General features: G+C 50.9%; 1 protein-coding gene across 6 annotated transcripts in view; it reads right to left on the reverse strand.

Moving 5' to 3' along the window:
- The window catches only part of NFASC (neurofascin), a 67,924-nt gene extending 45,511 nt beyond the window's left edge, over positions 1–22,413 (reverse strand). For 4 of the 6 annotated variants that reach the window (XM_063115336.1, XM_063115335.1, XM_063115334.1 and 1 more), the window contains exons 1-6: positions 22,323–22,413; positions 15,417–15,522; positions 13,574–13,770; positions 13,036–13,158; positions 10,109–10,279; positions 5,709–5,759 (exon numbers count right to left, since the gene is read on the reverse strand). In XM_063115336.1, the coding sequence (XP_062971406.1) occupies positions 5,709–5,759; positions 10,109–10,279; positions 13,036–13,158; positions 13,574–13,770; positions 15,417–15,522; positions 22,323–22,413 (739 nt within the window). Of the gene's footprint in view, positions 1–5,708; positions 5,760–10,108; positions 10,280–13,035; positions 13,159–13,573; positions 13,771–15,416; positions 15,523–16,333; positions 16,352–22,322 lie in introns of all 6 variants that reach the window. The other 2 variants (XM_063115332.1, XM_063115331.1) reach the window with 1 other exon arrangement.
- Between the last annotated feature and the right edge of the window lie 753 nt (positions 22,414–23,166).

The raw sequence follows: 23,166 nt of genomic DNA on the forward strand, positions 1-23,166 counted from the left end.
TATTCCCTGAGCAGCATCCTGTGTTGGGATCTCAGAGGCCACTGTGGTGGCCTCCAGGGCAGGACAGGCCATCTCCACAGCAGTTCTTCCTCCCCAGACAGGAATGTGGAAGAAAGAGAATGCAGGTATTGGGGCCACAGGACAGACAGCTTGCTCTTTGGGACCCTGAAGACAAGGAGCTGGGATGAAATCACAAAGCCCCACATAAACTGTCAGAGACGCAGGGAGAGTTATTAATGGTTTAGCAAAGACATGGAGAGAATTAATGAGCAGAGATGACAGGAAATCACTCTGGGGCCGAGACCATTCTGCTTCTCACTAATGACTCTGGAAGGGGGCTAGGGGGGAGGGTGTTAACTGCATGTGAGATACTGGGGGAGGGGTGAGAGGGAATGGCAGCCAAGTTGGAGGGGGTGATCTACAATTCAACGAGGCTGGAGCAGCCACGGGTCTGAGATCGATGAAATCCATGCGGGTTTTAAAGGCCAGGTGGCTCACAGAGATTGACATTTTCAGGATGGCTATTTCCCTGCCATGACAATCTGTGGACACACACAGCAGAGTGGACCTCCCTTACCGGAGCCTCCCCCATCCCATAGCTCTTTGCACAGCTCCATGGAAATGAATAAGAAGGGAGAAGAGCAAGAATTTTCCAGTGAGGAACCCCAAGGCAGAAGGGAAACTGGAGAAGGCACCCCCTGCCCAAGGTGTATGATTGTAAAGAAGAAGAGTTAAAAATATAAGCTGAGCCTGCCCATGGGATTAATGGGTCTTCGATTCAGCTGGACAATGAGACGTGGAGGGAAGGCGGAGCGGCCAGGAGCTGGGAGCCCTCGGAGATGCCTCGAGTGAGAACAAAGGCCCCTGTCCCAGGGTGTAATTGGCGCTGGCAGGGAGAGGACAGAGTGGTGGGGAACTCTATCTCTGTGTCACTGGTGTTCCCTGAAGGAGCATGCTGGTTGGGCTGGTGCCCGGCTGGACCAGTGGGGCTCCTGTCCTAGGGGTTCTCAGACTCTCTCCATTGGCCACTGGGGAGGAGCATTTCATAGAGTTTGCTTCTACTTTATCTTTTTGTCAGGGGAAGAAAGGATGAAACATGGACAGAGGTCATTGGGCTGGTGGCACAATACATGACACGTAGCAAGTGCTCAGGAAATGGTTGTGGGATGAATGAATTAAAGGGGGAGAAGAGAACAAAAAAGAAGGCCACAGTTTACCCCACATGTTATTTCTCCTTCTGTAGATGTCCTCATCTGTCCCAAAAGCACACACATGTATAACAGTGGCTATTGAAGGGGTTAATCCATTATGTGGTTAATTGGTTACCATCTATACCTATAGCTCTTATATCATCCAGCTCTTAATACCAAGGAAGCCTGACACCAACAGCAGCTTCCTCCCACCCATTGTCACAGAATCACCAAAACAGTCAAGACCGTGCAAGGTCAAGGGTACTATAAGGAGATTTTAGGGCAGGAGGCTCTGGTGTCGGGTTGGTAAATCTGTCAAGAGCTGGGAAACTGGGATTCTGTGGAAGAGATCCCAGCTCAGTCGTCATCCTTCAATGCAGGGGAAAAAATCCGCAGAAACCAATCTGTGACCCTGTGGACATTTAATTCACACCATAGCATGTACCACCACAAGCACACACAACCAGCAAAGCAATAAGGACAGGAAGGAAGAAAAATTAGCACAGAGTCCCGCTGTGGGTGCCTTGACATGCTGTAGCTGTGACTATAAAAAGATTATAGCAATACTGCATTTGTAGGATGTGGGCTAGCAACCATAGAATTATCCCAAAGAAGGAGAAGCTACCGGGAAATAAGCCAAAGTTCAAAAAAAGAGGAACGAACATCCTAAAAGTCAGAGGTAATAATCAGGGTCACCATCTGGTGAGCATTTATTACGGGCCGAGCACTGTGCTAGCTGCTCTATCTATATCACATGTTTAATCCTTGCAACAAACCTGGGGGGTTGTACCCCATTTTCAGCAGAGGAAACTGAGGCTCAGTGAAGTCAACAGGCACAAGCTAGTTATATTTTGGACTCTGGACCATTCCGCACTGAAACTCTACACCTACCCTACATCGTCTGAAGATGGAGACCCCGCTTGTCCCTACTTCTGACTGTTAACTTTGGGAATATATTTCTTACTCAAACCAAAGAAAACGAAAATCCAAGCACGGGTTACAGAGGTAAAGGAGAAAGATACTTTTGTCTTAGTGAGCTGCTCTGGTGAAAGTCTTCCACGATGTTTTACTATTCTCTCCCTCTCAGCTAAGATGCCATCTTTCCTCAGTGGCGATTAAATAAACTCAGATCCAAGCTGGAGGAAAAGAAGCTGGGGAGAGAATTAAGAGGCTCCAAAGGCATCCCAGCTGGATCCTTCAGGGCACAGAAAGCTTGAAGCAGAGCCAGGGGGACACACAGGATCATGAAGGAACAAGAAAGCTTGTCCCCAAAGGGAGACTCTGAAGAAATGTGATCAATTGCAGCATATAAATTTATGTGAAAATTTAGGAAGGATAATCCAGCTGCTGGCTTTGGATCCACTGTTCCTGAGGGAGGGTACCCCATTTCCTTCCCTGCAGAAGTAGGTACAGGAAGAATCTCTGAGACAAAGGTAGTTACTCTCTGACACTCTAAATGGTGGAAAATGACAGTCTCTCCTTGGATGTCATAGGACGCCCTCTTTACCGCGGAGGCAGGGATCCCTGAGAGCCTATACACCCTGATGATGTTTCTGTTACTCTCCCTGACCTGCAGGGTGGGCTCTGAGCTAATACCTGACCGAACTCAGAATCCAGATGCTGAAGCTCAAGTCTGTGTGGATTCAGGAAGAGCTTCCCACACGGGCCCACGTGACCTCCAGCCCAAGGACAGCCAATGCTCTCCTACTCTCAAGCTGTGGCTCAGAGTGCACTCCTGGGTTCCCAGGGGAATGTGGTCAGCCAGGGAGTATCAGGAGATGACACCGCCTCAACCACACTGTTTAAAGGTCGAATGGAAAATGCCTCTTGATCGTCTCCTGCTGGAGAAAAGGTCAAGATTGACGCACCCCTCCGTCAAGTACTGTGTGTTAGCAGAACAGGAGAATTCAATGAATCAGGTGTACCTAAGGACCTTTGACAAAAACAGCTTTTAGGAGCAGCCAGATCCTACATCCAGACCACTTTGCTGCTTTTGATTCTCAGAATTGAGAACCAGAGACACAGGGGCTGGATTCCTGGCATCTCATCTACCTCTCTGGCTCTAGGAATGGCTGATCAAACCCCAGAAGATAAGAAAAGCTCTCTGTCTAGCAACATTTGATATCTTTCACTGCCAGGAAATTTTGTCTGTAAGTCTAACCCAAATCCCTCGCACAGTCGTTGGAGCTTTTCTCTTACCCAGTTCTCAGTATAGCTGAGGATCTGAACAGCTTTCGTTTCTCTAGTCTGCCCTATAACATCTCCCTCTGTAGTACTTCCTTCCTATAATCGTGCCTGCCTTTCCCTCCTCGGCTTCTCTTCAAGTTCTCTGTGTCCTTAATTTCAGCAGCACAGATGAACTATACACGAAACAGTTAATACCGAACCATTCTCTTTAAAACCATTAATGGGTAACATTTATTAAGCATTGATAATGCGTCCAACGCCATACTAGGAACCATATGCACATTATCCTGTTTAATCTTCGCAACAATCCTATGAGGCAGGTAATATATCCATTTGGCAGATGAGGAAATTAAAGTTCTGAGACACTAAATGACTTGTCTAATATGGCATGTCTTGGAGCCTGGATTTAATTCAAGGCAGTTGACCACAGAGTACACACTCTTAACTACCTGGTCGAGACCAAGTGACAGGCTACAATCTCAGACCAGCTTCCCCTCTCACTCAGCAGGTCAGAAGATACCAACTCACTGTAGAAATCAACAGAACAAACTACAAGTATGAGGTGGCCCTACTGCTACAGAAGAGACATGCTGTATTTCAAAGCCAGAGAAATGCACTAGGCAATTTTCATTGATGGTCGTCTCTCTCTGTCCAGCTTCTTCCACTCAGGAAGAAACTTCTTCTTTCCTTTTAATTTTCTCTTTCTTTCTAGAAGCACCAGCCTAGCTGTTCTTTGTTCAACATGTGCCTCATTTTGGTTTTATATCCTTCCCAGTAGCTTCAGACTTAGGTCAGTCCTGTCCTACCTCGGATTGAGGACAAGGGGCCAATCTCCATGCAAGCTCTTGTGAGTTTTGCCTGATTTCATAGTCTGGGATGGTTCTCAGAATTCCTAGTCGTTTTCTTGTAATAACATCGACCACTGGTCAAAACCTGGTTTAAGTGGCTGGAAACACTCAAACTTATTCCATTGATAAGATACTCTATGCATATGTTCCCCTGCATAGTTTATCTTACATAAAGTGAGGAGCTTGGACCAGATGGTCTCTATGGGACCGTCTGGCTGTGATATACTCTGGCTTTCAGAATACTCCCTATAATAGATTACCTGGAATCCAATTTAGAAAAAGTCACATTCCCCACCAGTGCTCTGGGGCTCTCGACACAACAGTGGTTGGTCCCATTATCTTGAAAACAAACAATGCCCAGAATCCAACAAAGGCCCCCTACTTCCTCAGGCAGTAAATCTTTTTGGCAGAATCTCAGTGTGGTTCTAGCTGCTTGGTGCCAAGTCAGAGCCTTTGCCTCTCTCCTGGATCTCACTCCTTCATCCCATCCCCCACTCCAGATGCTGATCATTGTTTATATTAGCACATCATAGTACAGACACATCCTATCTATCTGAGCCCACAATGACCCCCTTGGGGACCTGCAGCCTCAGCTTCCGAGGCATAACTGATGATGGGGGCCAGCTGCCTCGCCAGAGTCAGCAAATGATGATTCCTCTGGCTGCTCAGGGAAAACAAGACATTCCTGAGCCATGGTAAGGGGTAAAACTCAGGTATGGAAATAGCCAACGACCCTCTTAATCAGACTGAACAGCCAGCTGTGTGATGAGTGAGAATATGCCTCACTGTCATAGCTCCACGGGCTGCAGCGTGGACTGGTGGGCACTGCATTTGCATGCACTAGGAGAGGAGAGGCCAGGTGAGAGAGTACAATAAATGGTCCAACTTCATTATACTAGCCTTGAAAGAGAACTCAGAGCTGGAACCTTACTCCTGTTTGCCAGATGGATTTTAAGGAGACATGGGACCTAGCTGTGAAATGGTACCCCCTGTAACTAAGGCTAGACTACAAAGCTGGCAGTTCATATGCAGACACTTAAGAGGTACCTAGACACATGCTACGAAGCTTTCTGTGTTCTTCAAACTACCAACAGGACCCAGACTTCCTGTTTCCTCCACACTGAAGGAACTCACCTATTCTCAGATATTCTTCATCCATCCACCACTGACACCTAAGCTTCTACTAAAATCTCCAGGAAGCTCTTTTGATGTCCTACCCTGGTGTGAACAACTTGCCAAGAATCTAGCAACTTGAGTCTTGCACATAACAGGAGACCACGCCACCACATGGGCCACCTCAAACTCCCACACTGGCCACCTTCCTCCTGGCAGACAGCATTCTGGAGGTGTCACCTTGGCACCCTGGCCTGGCCAGCTGTCAGTCCTGCCACCCAGCAGGAGTTAATGACACGGGATCAGTCGAGTTAGGCAAACTGGGGTTAGGACAGGCAAGGTTACTCCCAAGGTTACCGCCACGACTCACCACTGTACATGTCAGGGTGGTTTCTTAAGGACGAGTCATTATAGGGGTGGTCTGCAATAAACAAAAGAGGGTGAGCAAACAGGAGGCTGTGGAGAGGTCATGGAGGCACAAACGGGGGGAGCAAACCAGGAATGCAAAGCCACGGAAACAACCAAGGAGAGCACCAGTGGTCTTTTGCAAAGGAAAGACATGGTGTGTTGGGAAAGGAAATACGCTTGGTAAAGAACGAGCAACACAAAACAGCCCAAAAAAGGAAAACGAAGGTTAAATCCTGCAAAAGAAGGCAACAGTAAAATAAGTTTCTTTTTAAATTAAAGAAATTAGGCTTGAACTTTAATTGCTTGGTCCTACTGTATTTTCGCACAAACGAGACCAGGATTACTGGTGTCCTGTAGCGGTCTTTTGAACAACTCCTCATCCAAGTCCTCAGTTCCCAGGACTCTGGATCAGGCCAGCTAAGGAGAAAGGCGTGTTAGTGAGCCCTGGGGAAAGAGCCAAGTCCCACCTGAGCAGACGCTAGGCTGAAGGAGGTGAGAGGTAAATGGGAGGAGAACACAGTCATCGACAGAGTGGGACAGAGGGACCCTCGGCAGCGCCCAGCAACAAGCAGCCCTCTAATGTGACCAGGCGGGCATCACTATGGTCTCTGAGATGTCTCTGTTGGCAGAAAGGCCGCCTCATGAGGAGGCTGTGGTCCAGTGAGGAGGGGCGAGCTTGGCCGAGGTTCAGATTTTAGGATAGGAAAGGGAGCTTGGGACAGGAGAAAGTGTGAGCTGTGAGTTCTACACTTGGGGCCAGGCACGGCCTGCTGACTACTTGGAAGTGCAAAGCTGTCTAGACTGTGCTGGGCTGAAGACATTCTTAAGGAGCAAGATCAGTGGTTTCAGTCCCGATGTTAGGTAATTAAAATCTCCGGGCACTGCATCCCTCATAAGAAAGACACTTTGAGGGCCGGCCCGTGGCTCACTTGGGAGAGTGTGGTGTTGACAACACCAAGGCCACGGGTTTGGATCCTATATAGGGATGGCTGGTTTGCTCACTTGGGAGAGCGTGGTGCTGACAACACCAAGTCGAGGGTTAAGATCCCCTTACTGGTCATCTTTAAAAAAAAAAAAAAAAAGACACTTTGGAACAGGACACATAATCATACTAAAGTCCTTAAGTAGCTTCTCATTCTCCACCACCAGCCCCTTCCAGCTAGGGGTTCAGTTTTGACAGTACCAGCAGGGGCTGGGGGCTGGTGCAGCTGACTGGAAGCCAAGCAGACAGCCCTGAGAAGCCCAGAACACAGTCCAACTGCCAGAGGGAGGACAGGTGCTGTGCCAAGACATTTGCATATGTGAAGACAGATCAAATCCCCTCACAACTAATCACAAGAGGGTGTACGAGTTCTTTCCTGGAACTGGCACTGCACTTCACCCCAGATCTACTCAGCACCGGTAGGGGGAGTTCCATTACTCAGTTATCTCTTAAGATGGGGTCTGCTGTCAAAGAGCCAGCCTGCTTGGGAAGTCGGCACAGGTGTATCTGGAGCATTAGACGGCACGGATCAACAACGGAATGAGGTGGCCCGGGGTGGGGTGGGGCTGCAGCTGGTCTGGGGAGGGGACATTTACTCCTCTTCTGGGGGAGGACAGTGGCATGTGCAGATGAAAGGGCCCTTATTTCATGCTCTTATGACACCTCACTTTTCAGAGAAGTGACCCCCACTCAGAACTGATCTCAGTTTGTGGATTCTGGAGCATGAATGAGAGATTGGGGGAGACATTCTGACTCCTCTGAGAATGTGCCTTAGACGTGAGCAGGACACAGGGTGGCGCCCCCATCGTCCACCTCAGGGACACCCTCCTTCCTCACCACAGCTGCCTCTTAGTGCAGCACCCATTCGGGCACAGGCACAGTGGGCCGGGTACATCTTTCTTAGCCTGATTTCACTGTTTACCTTTGACTGAGTCCCAAAACAGACTTTAGAAATGATTTTAGATTGCTCAGTATTTTGTATTATATACCTTTCTCCTCTTCCTTTAATATAGGAAATAAAAAATTGGGTGTGATGAAATTTATTTCTTCCCAAATGGGCAAACTGTGATAGGAGCAGCCGGTGAGAACAGGGCCTTTGAAGCTATCCCTGCTTGACTGTTTGGTCTCCCACCCCCGGACCTGGTTCTGCAGGCACAAGAGAAAGCCTGTGTCCTTTCCACACAGGACGGCAGAGAGAGCACAACTGTGCTATTCTAAGCAACCGTGCCCAATTGTGGGCTGGCTCCGATGCCTGGCACTTGCTCCAGCCAAAGCTGCCCCTCAGAGAACTGCAGGAAGCTGACGGGGCTCTGTTCCAATCACGCAGAGGGCTTGTTGTCATTCAGAGGAAAGAGTCTTCAGCGGAATAGGAGACCCAGAAACGAAGCAGAAAAATCCCTTACATTCTCTGGTGGGGAAAAGAATGTTTCTGGAAAGCCCAGCTTTTGAATGCTGTTTAAATCTCTAACTGCTTAGTTCTGTAGAGGAGGACTCTTCACCACTTCGGTCTCTAAGCCTCTGTTCCACCCTGTGTGACAGTGATGGCCTCTGCCCAGGATGGCAGAAGGTCACCTGACTCAGCTTCAAAAGTCCTGGGCAGGGGGAGAGGGGTCCAGTGATGATGCTGAAGGCTACCCAGGGTAAGCTCTGTGAGCATCTTGCTCCTGAAATTCCTGCTCCACCCCCTGGCTGGTGTTGCCAGCCCTGTCCTGGTTCCTGAGGCCACTCTGAGGTCCTGGGCAGACCACACTGTCCTCCCCAGCTCAGCCAGCTGGCAGGCAGTCACCTCGACATGCACTGAGGACACACTGCAGACAAATGAACTTTTTTTCTCCAGGGGGCCTCCCTGTGCCTGGGTCAGGAATAAGAATGCCAGGGGGGTGGGGGGCAGGGGGGGGAAGAAGCAGAGGGAAGCTGGGTAGCCCTGCCAGGAACACACGGGGCTTGCAGCCCTGTCGGGGATCACTTTCCAGGCAGCTCAACACCCACTCAGAACAGTGTGAGGGGACCCTGCAGAGGCAGGAGGGAGGCGATTAGAGGAGGGTAGAATGGAGCTGAAAGAAAGAAGAACAGAGAGAGAGAAAGGAAGAAAGCAAGGGGGGGAAATAGAGAGGAAGGAAGTGATAAAGAAAAAGGAAGAAAATGAAAAGAGTAAGGAAAAAAAGGAGAAAAAGACATGAGAAGGGAACAGAAAAGGAAGCTGCTTCCTGTGGATCCTCCCGTGCCCTGGTGGACACAGAGCGTGGGGCTGTGTCGGTGCCCAGGACCACCTGTCCCACCAGCAGCAGGCACTGATGAGGAAAGAAGGGAACACTAGGGCTCGGGACCTCCACCTGTCCTGAATGAAGAGTGAGCTCCCCCGAGCCTCTCCGCCGCTGCACCCTCCCGGGGGGCACCGTCAGCCACCTCCATGTGGGCTCCGGGAAGCCAGGGTTCAGCCTCTTTTCTCTGACTTGTGGAAGCTGCCAGCACCATGGGGTGCTCTGTGCTTGACCTCTCCCACAGTCCCCACTGTCCACAGCAATCAAAACAACATTCACAGCATGAGTCAGACAAATTCAGGTTTCTTTTGGGGGGCATGTTACAAACCCATGGTGTAAACCGACATGGACAACTTTCAATGTCCCGAGCAGGCTGAGGATGGGGCAGGAAAAGCTCCAGGTGGGCTTGTCCCTGCTGAGAAGCACGTTTCTGCCTAAGCTTCTCTCTCTCTGCAAGGGCCACCAGTGCCATAATGGGTCAGGAAATGCTGGCTGGCTTTTGTACCAGCCAAACAAAATCAGAGAATAAAAACTAAAACAAATAAAACTAAAACATAAATCTGCAACTTACAAAAATGGTGACTCCATATGGTTTGGCATATACATGGTGCAGAATCAAATAAAATTTATCTTGGTATACCCACTAATTTAGATATTTTGTGCTATGGCTTTCTTCTAGAATAAATATAACCAAGCAATACTAGAAATAAAAGCAATAATCAAACTGAGTGCATAAGAGGGATAACAGAAGCCCACTTCAAGCAGTGGTTCTCAACTCTGGTGTGCATCTGAATCACCTGGAGACTGACAGAGGACAAAGAGGTCCAGGGCTGTCGAGATACAATAGGGCTGGGCCTTGGTAGGTTTGCCAAGTCCCCAGGTGATTCTGATTCCCACCAAAGTTCAAGAAGCACTGAGAGGAAGACCAAGTTGGACTCAAGACTTCAGAATCCAGAGATGTTGTTTAAGGGCAGCTGAAGTGGCTCAGGCACAATGAGCTGGAAGGCTTTTCAGGTCAGCCTCAGGGACAAGTCCCCTGGGACTCAGGTACCCAGGGCTGCTTGGGCTCAGTGGGCTGCCTCCCCTGGCCCCCAGCCCCGGGCAGGGGCCTGCACTTACTGGTGAGGACCTTGAGGGTGAAAGGATTCTTCTGCTGGATGGTGTGGGTGAAGTGGAAACGGGCATTGCAGCTGTAGTCGGTCTGCATGTCCTGCAGCATCACGTTAGAGAAATACAGGTCTCCATTGTGGCCCTGGGAGACACGTTTGTCTTGGGCGATGGGCTCCATGGCTATAAGGAAGCAAAGGTATGGTGGGGGGTTAGCAGAGATGATGACAGTAATCACCATCATCACAGTTCTGGCGACTGAGCACTTTCAGAGGGTCGGGCGGGGGCCAGGAGCTTGACATTATTTGGTATAATCCTCTTGACTCCGAGGCAGGGCTTATTCTCATTTTACAGACAGAAACACAGAGGATTTAACATGTTCCGGGTTGCAAAGACAGTGAGAGGAAAGCAGGGTTTTACATTCGGACCCGTCTGCCCACCATACTCATGTTCTGTGACCACACTGACCACACTTTTCTATCTCCTGTTCATGCCACAAAAGATCTGACTGACACCGAGGCCGGAGGGAGGGAACACAAGCCTTCAGATGCTCCCCAGATTGGGATTCAAATTCTCATCCTAGCAGAGGGAACACTCAGAGGGCAGGGAGCACGACTTGTTATCTTTATGACCCAGCACCCACCCTAGGACCCGGCACCTGGTGGGCAGTCAACAGACTGCTAAATTAAATGGAACTAAACCTGGTTTTGCTGTATTTAATCAAAAGTTAGCCATCATCAATGATGAGATGCCCCTCCCCCTTTTTTTTACTTCTAAGAAAAAAGCATTAATTATTATAATTGTAAGATGCATACCATCAATTTTAGGGACTTCCAATTTTAGAGGTGTTAAAATATGAAAATGTGTGCTTTTTGGAATTAATGTCATCACAGGAGTGGCTGAAAGTGCTGACTATATTACCCATATATTTTTTAAGCACTGCATCTGATATAAACTCCAAAGACCAGGCTTCCAGGGTGTTAGGTTTGTAAAAATATACTTACAAAGCTGGCCACATAGAACTCTCTCCTTCCTATTCCCAGTTGTTTTTTAAGTCACCATTTCTTAAGTACAAGGTTAATGATGCCAACTTTCCCATGATGGGCTGGTCAGCTCTTCAAATCATCCCTCAAAGATTTACTGTAGGCCTACTATGTGCCAGGTACTGAACCAGGGGCTGGTGAAAGAGAGATGAAGACAGATAGTTCCTGCCCTCAAAGAGCCTCCAGTCTAGCAGAAGAGACAGCAGATAAGTAAGTAATCACGATGCGGTGTGGCGAGTGGAGCACACCAGCAAGAAGGAGACGAACTGCAGAGAAGGGCCCGATACGCCCAGGGGTCCTGAGCCGAGCCTTGAAGGCTGCACATCTCATATCACGTGGAAAGGACAGGGGGGCTCAGAGTAGGAAGGGTGTGTGCTGAAGGCGAAGAGCACGTGGCCTGTCCAGGGCTGGGAGGAGGGCTGGAGAGGCAGAGGGACCAGATCGGGAAGGGGGCTGCGTGCCAGGGAAAAGTCTGGATGTTTTTCGAGATGAGGAAGGAGCCCATGAAGGGCTCTAAGCATGGAAATAAAACTATCAGATCAAGTTTTCGGAAAGGCCGGGGAGAATGGTTAGGGGTCACTGTAGCCACCCATGGAGAGACCGACGGTGACTTCCACTGGGGAGATGTCAGTGAGGATGGAAGGAGGAGTTTATGAGTCCTAGTCGGGAGGTAGCATGGACACAATTTGGTGACAAATGTGATGTGGGAAGTGAGAGAGGACAGTCTGAACTGTGAACTAACAAACTAACCCCCAGCCTGTGGCGGGCGGCCTTCCCCGCAAATCTGCACGGAGACGAGGGAAAAGAGAGACGGCTGAGCCCCGAGCCGCCCACGCCCACAGGCCGGCTCACGGCGAGCCTCGTCGACAGGGCGGCCTCCCTTGGAAGCAGGCTGGATAGAACAGAGATAGGCATATGGGTAGGGAGGGAGGTGGACAGCCAGAGTGATAGACAGATAGATCAACAGGGAAGGGACGGATGGAAGGAGCCAGGACGGTGCACAAGAGTCAGCAGCCTTAGTCACCTCCAGAATGCCCTCCCCACTTTTATTTTAATTGAAAATAGGGCAAGAAACTGAGGCCCAGAGAGGTTGAATGAGCCTCAGTCCAAAACTGAGCCAGAACAATCTCTGAATGATGTCACTCTGTCCCCCTGCTGCAGACACCCAAGGTCCCCATCAGTTCTTCATCAAAGGTTTCATTCCCCCATTCACCCTTCTGTCCCAGAAGAAGAGCGAATCAGAGTGACTCCAGACCGAGCAGACTGAAGGAGCAGGCTTGGAATCAATGGCCTTCAACCGGCCTGTTGAAAAAACACGACTCTCCTCTCCCTCATTCCTTCCTCTCTTGCCCTTCACCATCTTCATCATCACAGACACTACCAAGCACTTACTGTGTGTCTGGCTGTTCTAAGCACTTTGGATGTATTGGCTCATTTATCCTTATAATAATCCTGCTACGTAAGTACAATTATGAGCTCTGTTTTTCCCAAAACAAGAAACTGAGGCTCAGAGAAGTTAAGCAACTTGCTCAAGATCACACAGCTAACAGCAGCTGGGCTAGGAAACGAGCCCAAGCAACCTGTCTCTGCAGAGCTGTGTTCTCAGCCCCGTGGCTGTTGGAGAGAAACCTGTTTCTTCCCATGTTTTCAATTAAATAAAAGTGGGGGGCATTCTGAAGGTGACTAGAGGACTGCTGTCTCTTGTGTATCTCCCTGCTTACCTGTCTGCCTCCTCTCCCCCTCCTGCCATCCCTCCCTTCCCTATCTGTATCTACTCTGTATCTCCCTCTCCCAAGTCAAGGTCTTCTAGGTTTGGGCAAACCCCTCCCCATTTAACACATCCACCCCACTCCCTACAGTCAAAACATAAATAAAACACCAGGCCGCAAGACTTACAGCTGCTCATCCAGAAGATGACTGGGGACGGAAGTCCAGGTGGGGGGTTGCACTGGAGTGTCAAGGGGGCACCTTCTTGAACCACCACAGGGTCTAGGTTTTCCTTGGGCCACAGGGGAGACTCTGGGGAGAACAGGCAGAGGAGGATGAAATGAGGATGATAGCTGGGACCAGGGCTAGGGCCAGGAGCAGGCTCAGAGGCCAGCATGCAAGGACGGAAAAGAGAAGGGACAACCAGAGGATGAGGGAGGCAAGAGGGACAGGGCCCGCAAGCCTAAGTGAGGGGCTGCCCTTGAGAGGCGGGAGAAGAGAGGCTTTCTGTCCTCCCTCCTATGCCCAGAGTGGCCGGTGAAGTTGTTGCAGACTTTGGTCTGGAAGCTTCCTTTGCAGGAAATCTTTCTGAGCTGGGGGAGATACATGGAGAGCACCAAGGCACCTACAGGCCAGGGGCAGGGGTGGTCCTTCCAGAATGGCCTTCCACACCCCTCCCCCGCCTGCCCAGGAACAGGGCATCTCGGCCCTGCCCCATGCTACTCACTAGACACCTGCAGGCGGATCCTATTGGACAGGGCTGTGCCAAATTTGTTGCGGGCGAAGCACTGGTATTCCCCCTCATATTCCTCCGGCCGCCCACCACTGCGGAAGTCGATCACCAGGGTCCCTGACCTCCTCCTCATGGACACCCGGGGGTCCTTGGCGATGTTGAAGAACCTGCTGTTGCGAGTCCAGTGGAAGCTGTGGACAACGGGGGACAGAGTGACCAAGACTAACGGGGTGGGTCTGGGCTCCAGGCGAAGCTTCCCACTTCCAGTCTTGTCCCCACACCTCCATACCAATGGGCCCCAGCCTCAGCTGAGCAGCAGAACCATCTGTAGAGCTCGATAAAACACTAAGGCCCAGGTCCCACCCCTACAAGTCCCCAGGCCAGGGGCTGCCACCAATATTTTCACCCAGCCAAGGCTGGGAGTCCTGGATCTGAGTGGTAGAAACTCAAGTAGCTACTGGGGGATTATGTTCTATAGATACATGATGGAGAAGGCAGTGATTCTGATTTTCAGAATCCAGGGTTAGCCTCTCTTTCCACCCCAGGACATTCTCGACCTCCTACTAGGAACGCCAACTCAAGTCACATTTCACCCAACCCAAAGGCATTAGAGAGTAAGCTCTGCTCCTCCTAACCCCTTCATTTTATAATCCACTCTAAAGCCAAAGTGAAATGGCTTAGGTTATCTGTGCCCCTTCTCAGTGAGTGTGGATTTTAAAGCAGTGGCCACCCACTGTAGCCCAGGAGGGGCAGCTTTCGCAGAGAAAGCAGCTTAATAGAACTGAGCCCTGGGTGAAGAGCTCTGGACACCCCTCTGCCTCTCCTGGGAGGCTGTGTGTGTCTGCTACAACCAGCTGCCCGTGATATAATTGGTAAAAGAAGCAGGAGAAAGTCATTGTCCCTGCAAAGGAACCAAGGGGGAAGGACCAAATCTCAGAAGCAAGGTCACCGGTGCACTGACTGACCCTTCAGGGTGACTCCCTCCTGGTTCCTGGGCTCATGTTCTGCATTAGAATGTTTCATGCAAACCCGGGGAACCAGATTAAGGCTGCCGCACACCTGATGGCCTTTGCTCTGTTGACAGACACACCCTAGATGGGGTCCTGTCATGTCTGGGTCTGAATCTTTTATGAGACTCCTGAAAAGGCCAGTCTGTGGGTGCTACATTGAAGAAGGGGGACAGATAACATCTGCCATATCTCCCTCCAATGCTTATCATTTGATAGAAGGAAATCTGACCATGGAGTTCAGAGGCCTGGGTTTAAATCTGGGTTCCACCCCTTTCAAGCCGGGTGACCTTGGCAAAGTCTCTGCACCTCTGTTTCACTTCCCATTCATAAGGACATCGGTCCTTCCCCAGAGGGCAGTTAGGTGGTGGAACACGACAACGTGAGTAGCAGCATCTCATGCGGAGCCTGGACAGAGCCAGCTTTTGACTCATGTCTGCTGACATCTCACTCGATCCTGACGAGCACACATGCAGAGCAAGCTCAGAATGGAAGACTCGCGTTAGCCGGGAAGAGGAACCTCCTAAAAGCTAAACATGGGTGGATGCCGGGAACAAGAGACAGTGGAAAGAATGTTCTACTGAAAGTCAGGAAACTCGATATCTAGTTCTGGATTTTTGGTGGGAACTTAAACAAGACAGTTAAATTTTCTGGTCCCAGTTTTCTTATCAACTAAATCTCCTATTTACCTAAATTGTACCTTCTACCTAACAGGTGCCTAATGGCTGTTTTTTGAGTGCATACGTTTAATTTCTCATTTGCCTTAAGTATCGTCAGGCCAAGGCAAGGGGTCCAAGTGCTCTCTTTCCACGCCCTTTCCCTCCACTCACCTGGGGGCAGGATTCCCCTTTGCTTCACACTCAATCAGGATGTTATCGCGGGGGTCCACGATGTGGTCCTTCACTGACTGCTTGGTGATGGTCGGGGGCTGGGTCACTGCAACGGTGCATAGGGGGGGCGGTCAGGGCTGCCTGGCTTGGAGAATGGCTGAAATTAAGTTTCAGGAGCCACACGGGCAAGCAGGCAGTGAACAGTGTCCCGTTCCAGAGACCCAGCTCCTTCAGTGGGGCCGCAGGAAAGGGACTGGGTGTCCGAGCCTCCTAAGCATAGGAATGCCTTTAAGAAGACCCCACAGTGTCCCTCTGAGAAACTGAAGGCCAGGCTTTTGTTTCACCCGTTCTTATATCCCAACGCTCAGTACAATGCACACGGCACAGTAGTTCTTTGTGTTTGTTGAATGAATAAAGGCACAAAAAGCAGCCACATTTCTAGAACTTAGGGGCCATGGTGCTCCTGAGCCCTGGAGGCTCAGCAGACCAGCACACTGTGGTGGGGCTAGAGCTGATAGAGGCTTTGATCCCAGAGAAATTCCCAGGACTTTGTCTGCAGGCCAAGGAGCCAGAGCCTCTCACTCTAGGGCATGAGCTCCATGTCTGTCTACACTGGGGTCCCATGCCAGCCACTGGAGGATGGGGAGCAGCAGCAGCTGTGGTGCACCCCAGCTTCAGTCCAAAGACCCTCTCCTTACCACCTGCTCCTCTGCCTCCCAGCAATCCAATGGTCTGGGTAAGCCTCTTCCCTTCCCCTGTGGTAAGGGACCTCACTACAGGGCTCTGGTGTTGAGCAGAGGTCCCAGCAGACACGGCAGAGAGGCCACTAATTCCCAGGTGTCTCCTCACCTGGCCTCCCCGCTCCTTCCTCCCTCCCACCTCCCAGAGGCAGAGTGCAGAGAGGCCGGGGCACTTACGCTCATTCTGAATGCTTGCTGTTAGTTCCAATGGGGTAGCATTGTGAGAGGGAGAAAGAAGAACATCGTTATCGCACACACGACTAACCGCCCAGCTGTCCTCACGCCCCGGCACGCAGGGAGACAGGTGAGGTGGCCTTGAGGATGGCACTGTACACGGGACTCCTCCTCCCAGCTGCAAAGCTCAGGGGAGGAGCCCAGCAGGGCTGGGGAAAAGACCCAGAGAGTGCTTTGAAAACAGGTGACACCTCCCCAGGGAGACTGAAACTACACAGTGGAGAAGACAGACCAGCTTCTGATCAAAGGAAGGTGTCGCCAGGGAAGTCACATGTCAAAAAGTGACACTGCTCCTTGAAAGAGGCTCTGAAGATGCTGCCTGTCATCTGGTGCCATTGAGGGAGGTGGGCTGCTTGGCCAAGAGGGCAAGGAGAGGGGGGCTGAGGGTAAGACTGGGGTGGCAGGGATGGAGAAGATCTGAGCCGTGGCTACAAGGCAAAGCCCCAAGGCCTCACTGCTCCCGCCACACCTTCCTCCCTTTCACTCACGAAAGCACCTTCTCTCCTCACCATCTCCTCCTTTCCCATCCTTTGGAAAACTCTAGGGACAGATGAATTATTGTTGCCGTATTCATGGCAGAAGTACACGCCCTACTGAAATTCTGCTTCTGACTCCGAGTTTCTGGGGGTGAAGCAGAGCCTGCAGCTCCTTGCCGTGCTTTTCAGGTGGCTCAGACCTCCTCCAGCCCTTACTGGAATGTGCACGTGCTGTGTACAGCTGCGCTCCCAGACTGGTGTGTGTGTGTGTTTGGAGGCCGGGCTTCTCAAACTTTAACAAGCTTATGAACCACTGGGGTCTGGTTAAAATGCAGGGTGGGGCCTGGGATTCTGCATTTCTGACGAGCACCCAGGTGATGTCGATGCTGCTGGTCTGTGGACCACACTTTGGATAGCAAGGATTACATGGTATTCTCTTTGTGGGGAGAAGGTCTTGGGTAAAATTTGTCTGCAACTTAAAAAAAAAAAAAAAAAAACTTTTCCTTATGATTGTATCAGAAAGTAACATGACCTTCTCGTTTCATGCTGGGGTGAATGTCAGATGTCTACTGGCATTGCGGGCTTTTTTTTTTTTTTTTTTAACTGGTAAGGGGACTGCAACCCTCGGCACAGTGTGGTCAGCACCACGCTCAGCCAGTGAGCGCACCGGCCATCCCTACATAGGATCCGAACCCGCAGCCTCAGCGCTCCCAGAACCGCACTCTCCTGAGTGAGCCACGGGGCCGGCCCGCGGGCTGACTTTTTCAGAGTGAATGCTTCTGGGGGGCAGGGGGTGCTGGCATCAGTGGAACCATGGTGACCTTGAAGGCTCGGACCTGACTAGAGTCAGACGTGGAAGAGGAGATCGGGGCTCAGACAGGACATCCTGGAAAGCCAGAGTTAAGCCAGGACAAGTCACAGAAGGAGAGGGAAGAGTGACATCAGAGGAGGGCACAGCACGGCAGGAATGAGCCCTACCAGACACACTGTCAGTAAATGACAGTCTTGGGTGAGACCTATGAGAAGGTTCAAAATAATTCTTTCAAATGGGCCAGGGCTGTGTGGCCCGCTGGAGCACTGAAAAGACTCTGTGCTTTACCATCTGCCAGGGCTGCCTGGGCAGGAGACAAAAAGGAATGAAAAGTCCAGGGGAAAAGAAAACTCTAGTTTCTGGACACACGCTCCGTGGGGCTCCCAACAGAGCCATTTTTACCCACGTATGATTTTCCCGCCAGGGGCCCAAGAAAAGTCATTCTGGAGAGACTGAAAGCCACTGGGGTTGGCATGGGAGGGGGAGGTGGCAAGGAGGGGCCACCCTCAGGAGAGGTGGCGCTGACACTTGAGCCCACTCCTTTTGAGCACCAGCCCAGACCTGGTCTTCATTTCAAGACCCAGTTGACGTTTCTCAGGTCCTCACATACAGGTGAGGGCTCTGGCCTTATCCTGGATGGGAAACCTGATAAAGGATCTGCTCTGCCCACCTAGGCAGAAGCCTCTCTTTTATAAAACCAATGACTGGTTCAATGGAAAGAGCCCTAGACACTGTCCAGAGAATCTCAAATCCAAGGAAGGGAAGTCACTTGGTTAAGATCACACAGGTTTGCTGCAGAGCTAGAATCAAAGCTAGCTCTCCCAATGCCCGGTCCAGAGCTCTTTTCACAAATCCATCCTTGGCCAGAGAAGCAAGTTAGCCAGGTGGAGCCTCGGCACTCTGTTCTCCTTGACATTTTGAACGAGGGTAAGAGGGGAGATCCCGGGGAGTAGACTCTCCAGGCAGCTAGAGCTAGCTGGATGCTGTCCCCAGCCCCACACTGACCACGGGAATCTGGCCAGGCTCCCCTTGAGAATCTACCAGCCTAAAGGGGTAATGACATTTGCAGCCACCACTGTGTTACCAAGGAATCTACTACAGGGACAGAACCAACCCAGAAGACAAACTGCCACAGGGAGAAGACAGCGGGGACAGCCTGTCTAGGAACAAGGACAAACAAGCTCCTACCCAGTGTCACACCACCTGCCCTTCTCTCCTTCTATGGAACTTGCTGTATGATGATGTCAAGTGGAGAATGAATTTGTTCTTTTGGCTTCCAAAGAGGAGGAGAAACCTTCCAGCCAAGCTCTGCAGGGGTGAGGCAGAGGCCTGCTGGGTCTGCAAGTCCTCTTTGTTCACGTGCCTCTTTTCTCTCCCTGGCTCTGATGTCTACAACCTCGGGCGCCCAGCCCTTGCAGGACAGAGTGTGAGTGTGTGTGAGTGTGTGTGTTGAGGCCATCCTGCAGCACTATTTGGGATGAAGGTGGGGAGGAAGTGTCTCTCCCATTCCACTGCCCTCCTCTGTGGGTTCCTAGGGGAAAATGCTGAGTTGCCTTGATGCAGGGAGGGGAACAGAGGGGCAAGCTTCCAGCAGCCTCACTTTTTGGCAAACCCACTCTGGTTGATGAGGTGACACTTTGCTTTTTTCAAAGGTCATGCTGTTCTCCTTCGGGCTGGGGAGCGAGGGAGGTAGGGGTGCGTGTGACTCAGCTGGCAAAGCAGCAGGACCTGGAGGCTGGACACATAAATGGGGGATTGTGTAGCAGCCCAGGGCTCTGTTCCAGGAAGCCGGTGGCACCCAAGCTCCTCAGAACAGAAGCAATGCCCCTACCCTGGAGGCACAGGCTTGAGCCCCCTCACTCCTCCCAACTGACAGGGAAAGTTAAGAATGCCTGATCTTTCCACAGCCAAAGGTGAGATGGAAGGTGGGCTCAGCTAATGTCATCCTGGACCCAGTAGGAGGGAGAACCTGGCTGAAGAGAACATCTTCCCAGGGCAACTAGATCTTCTCTGAAGACAACATGCCTTTCTGTTGTCTTGTGTGCAGCTTCTATAGACTCATTTTGGACATGTTGCTACGGCCACTGTGCCTGTAGCCACCAGGGAGGTGCAATATATAGAGGGCATGTTTCCGGCAGCCTTAGCGCCCTGCTCTGACACAGCCTAGGTCCCCTGGAATGGTGTCACAGAAGGACTCACCTCTCCAGCAGAGAGGCACTGTGGTCATATCCTGGCTCTGCTGCTTACCTGTTGCTGTGGCTTGATTGAATTGTGTCCCCCAAATTTCATACATTGGAAGCTTAATCTCCACTGTAACTATTGATGGTGAGAAATCCTATAATGGTAATTAAAAGGTGGGGCCTTGAGGATGTGATTAGATTGTAGGACCATGCCTTATAGGACCATGCCATAGTGAATGGATTAGTAATGGTAGCTGGGGGTGTGGTTCCTGGGGGCTTTAAAAGAGCCAGGAGAGGTTAGTCTCTCTCTGCTCTACCATTTTCTGCCATGTGAGACCCCTGGGTCACTGTCACCACCATCAAGCCATCGCCAGAAGTATTCTCTGGACTTGGACTTCCCAGCCTCAGAAACTGTAAGCAATAAATTTTTTCTTTATAAAACACCCGGTTCCAGGTGTTTTCTTTATAAGCAACAGAAACAGACTAATACACTTATCTTCTACCTTGCAAGCTGGGATAATAGCTGCTTCGTGCAACAGCTATGAGAATCATGTGATGAGACACACACAGCCCTTAGCTCCCTGCCTGGCACATGGTGGCTGTGATTCCAGTGAGTTCCAAGAAGAAGGACTCGAAGGAGGCAGGTCGATGACACAGGGTGGAGCATGTCTAGTGCCAAATTTGGGGGTCAAAAGACCTGGGTTCTTTTCTGACTCCATCACCCATTTGCTGTTTGGCCCTGAGCAGGCCCTGAATCTCCATGAGCACCACACAGAAGGGGGACCTCCCAGGACCCCCTCAGGGATACTGGGGTGCGGAGATATGGTAGGGAGTCAGGGCATTTGGTTCTCTGCCCTGTGGGTGGTACTTTGGAGAGACTGACTGGGTTATCTGCCAAGTCTCCATCTCTGGTTAGAAACCCAGATTCTTAACACAGACACCACAGCCATCTATTTATAGGTTTACCTTGCAAGAACCCCTCACCCACTCACCCCCAGGATCAGTGGCAGGTGAGTAAATGAGGAGAAGCAGCAGGAGAGAAACGAGCCTTCACCGCTTTCTTGATAACTCAATTTCCTCTGCACCCTATCTCCTCCCCAGGGACATGGCCTTATCATGCTCCTTATTAGACTGTCTGCTGGGGACTGTTAATGAGAAACTCTTCTTGAGCCAGCTGTGCAGGCGGTCGCCATGGGAACAGTCCTTTCACAACTCTCCTTTCCTCCCCATGTGCACACACTCACGCAGTGTGCACACACACACATGCACACGTGCACACCCAAGCACACACACTTGGGGATACTGGGAGGGCAGCAGGGGCCTTGCCCATCTTGCTTCTGGGTCCAGCTTACAGTTACTACTGGCCTGTCATCTGGAAGTGCCCACTTCTTTGGGGCAGCGATTCTTGGTAAAGTGGGATAAGAGGAAGACTGAGATACTTGCAATTCCTCTCCAAACTAGGCCAACTCCAGGACCAAGGGTCTGGCTTTGAAGTTCTCAGCGGGGACTTCTTGGAGGCTGTATTACTTTCCCACACCCTCCCCAGACACCTGTCAACTAGAGAGAGCCCAAGTCAACGTTGGCATCACGTGGGTCCCATCTATTCCTTGAAGCAGGGAAAAGGGGTCAGAGGTGGTGTGCCCACTTTTTAGCACTGGGATGCTAAGTCATCTGGCAGAAGTGTCAGAATTGTGGCAGGTGGCATATACCAAAGGCAGGGCCAAGGAGCATGGCTGCCAATCAGCCGGCCATTAATTAACGCAGCAGCAGATGCGGCTGGTGGAGAGATGGCTGTTGGACCGGCATGTTATGCCCCTACTTATGATTCTGATGGTCAAACAAGGCCCCTGCCACAAGAAACAGAACGACAGGGGATTACTGTGGGAAAGTTGAAAACAAACAGAAGGAATCCATGTCTGGTTCTCTCACGGTGGCATCATAGTGGGGTTCTATCTTGATATCTCATTTAGCCACATCTTTGGCAAAGATAATTCCTTCCCCAACCCTCTCCAAGCCATCCTCCTCCTGACTACTCCAGCCACGATGGCCTGAGGGGTCCAGTTCTAGATATATCAGACACCAGAAAAGCAAATAAGAACAGTCCACCACATCTGACCCCCAAAACTCTGCTTTTAGGGGCAAGTGAAGACCAAAGAGGGCTGTGGGAGGTGAGTGGAGAGACGAACTCCAAGTTCCAAACTCTGCCACGTCTGGTCCCACCAAGCAGGCTCTAGGAGGCCTAAGCACCAGTTCGGCCACAGCCCCGAGAGGCCAGCCCTACTATTACAGTCCCAGATAAATGTGATCCCATGTCAACTTGGAGAGAAACCCAGCTCTGAATCCCAGAATCCACTTTATGCTTCTCCTCCTTTCCTTTAATGGTCTTAACTCTCCCCTGACCTCCCCTCCTCTCCAATGCCTCTGCCCCAGATCAGGAGAACAAGAGAGGACGGCGCAGGACTCACGGTCCATAGGAATCTCGATGGCCGCACCAAGATTGAGGAGGCAGAGGAGGAAGGCTGCGTGGACCCAGGGCGGCAGCTGCTGCCTGGCCATCCTCAGCACCAGGCCCCGCTCCCTGCTCCCCAGCCCGTAGGGTCTTGCCGCCTCCAGCTGCTCTAACTGGACCTCCTGCGCAGAGCTCAGCTGTGGAAAGAAACACAACAACAAGTGAGTTTTTCTTGAATGTGTGGTTTGCTCTCATAATCCTACAGGAACTTGAAGGACTCAAGGGTCCCCTTGGTCATAGAACAGGGGATAGCCTAACCTCCCAGGGTCTCTTAACCTCAGCACTATTGATATTTGGGACTGAACAATTCTTGGTTTGGGGAACTGTCCTGGGCATTATAGGATGTTTGGCAGCATTCCAGACCTCCACCCACTAGACGCCAGTAAAGCCCACCTCTGCCCCCATTGAGAACATCCCTAGACATTGCCAAGTGTCCACAGAGGGCAAACCCACCCCCAGGTGAGAACCACTGTTATAGTGGAGGGCAAATCTGCACAGAACAGCCATGAAAACAAACATGCCCATTGGCCCAGCATCCAGAAGATGCCATGCACTAAATTGGTAAGAAATATGCCAATCCCACAGCCTCTCTGAACCACATGTGCTGAGTGTGCCTGGGGCTGAGTGTGTTTGGACTAGGGGCACAGAGACAAGATCACGGTGTTGTCCTTTAATCCCAGGGCTCAGGGGGCAGGGTGACATTGGCAGCACGGAGGATCATGGGTAAGACAGGTGAAAACTTGGCCATCCAAAAGACTCTTTTTTTTTTGACGATTTCTGCAAATATTTTGTGCAGCTAA

This window comes from Cynocephalus volans, chromosome 11, assembly GCF_027409185.1.
Source record: "Cynocephalus volans isolate mCynVol1 chromosome 11, mCynVol1.pri, whole genome shotgun sequence".
In the NCBI taxonomy this organism is placed as follows: Eukaryota; Metazoa; Chordata; class Mammalia; order Dermoptera; family Cynocephalidae; genus Cynocephalus; species Cynocephalus volans.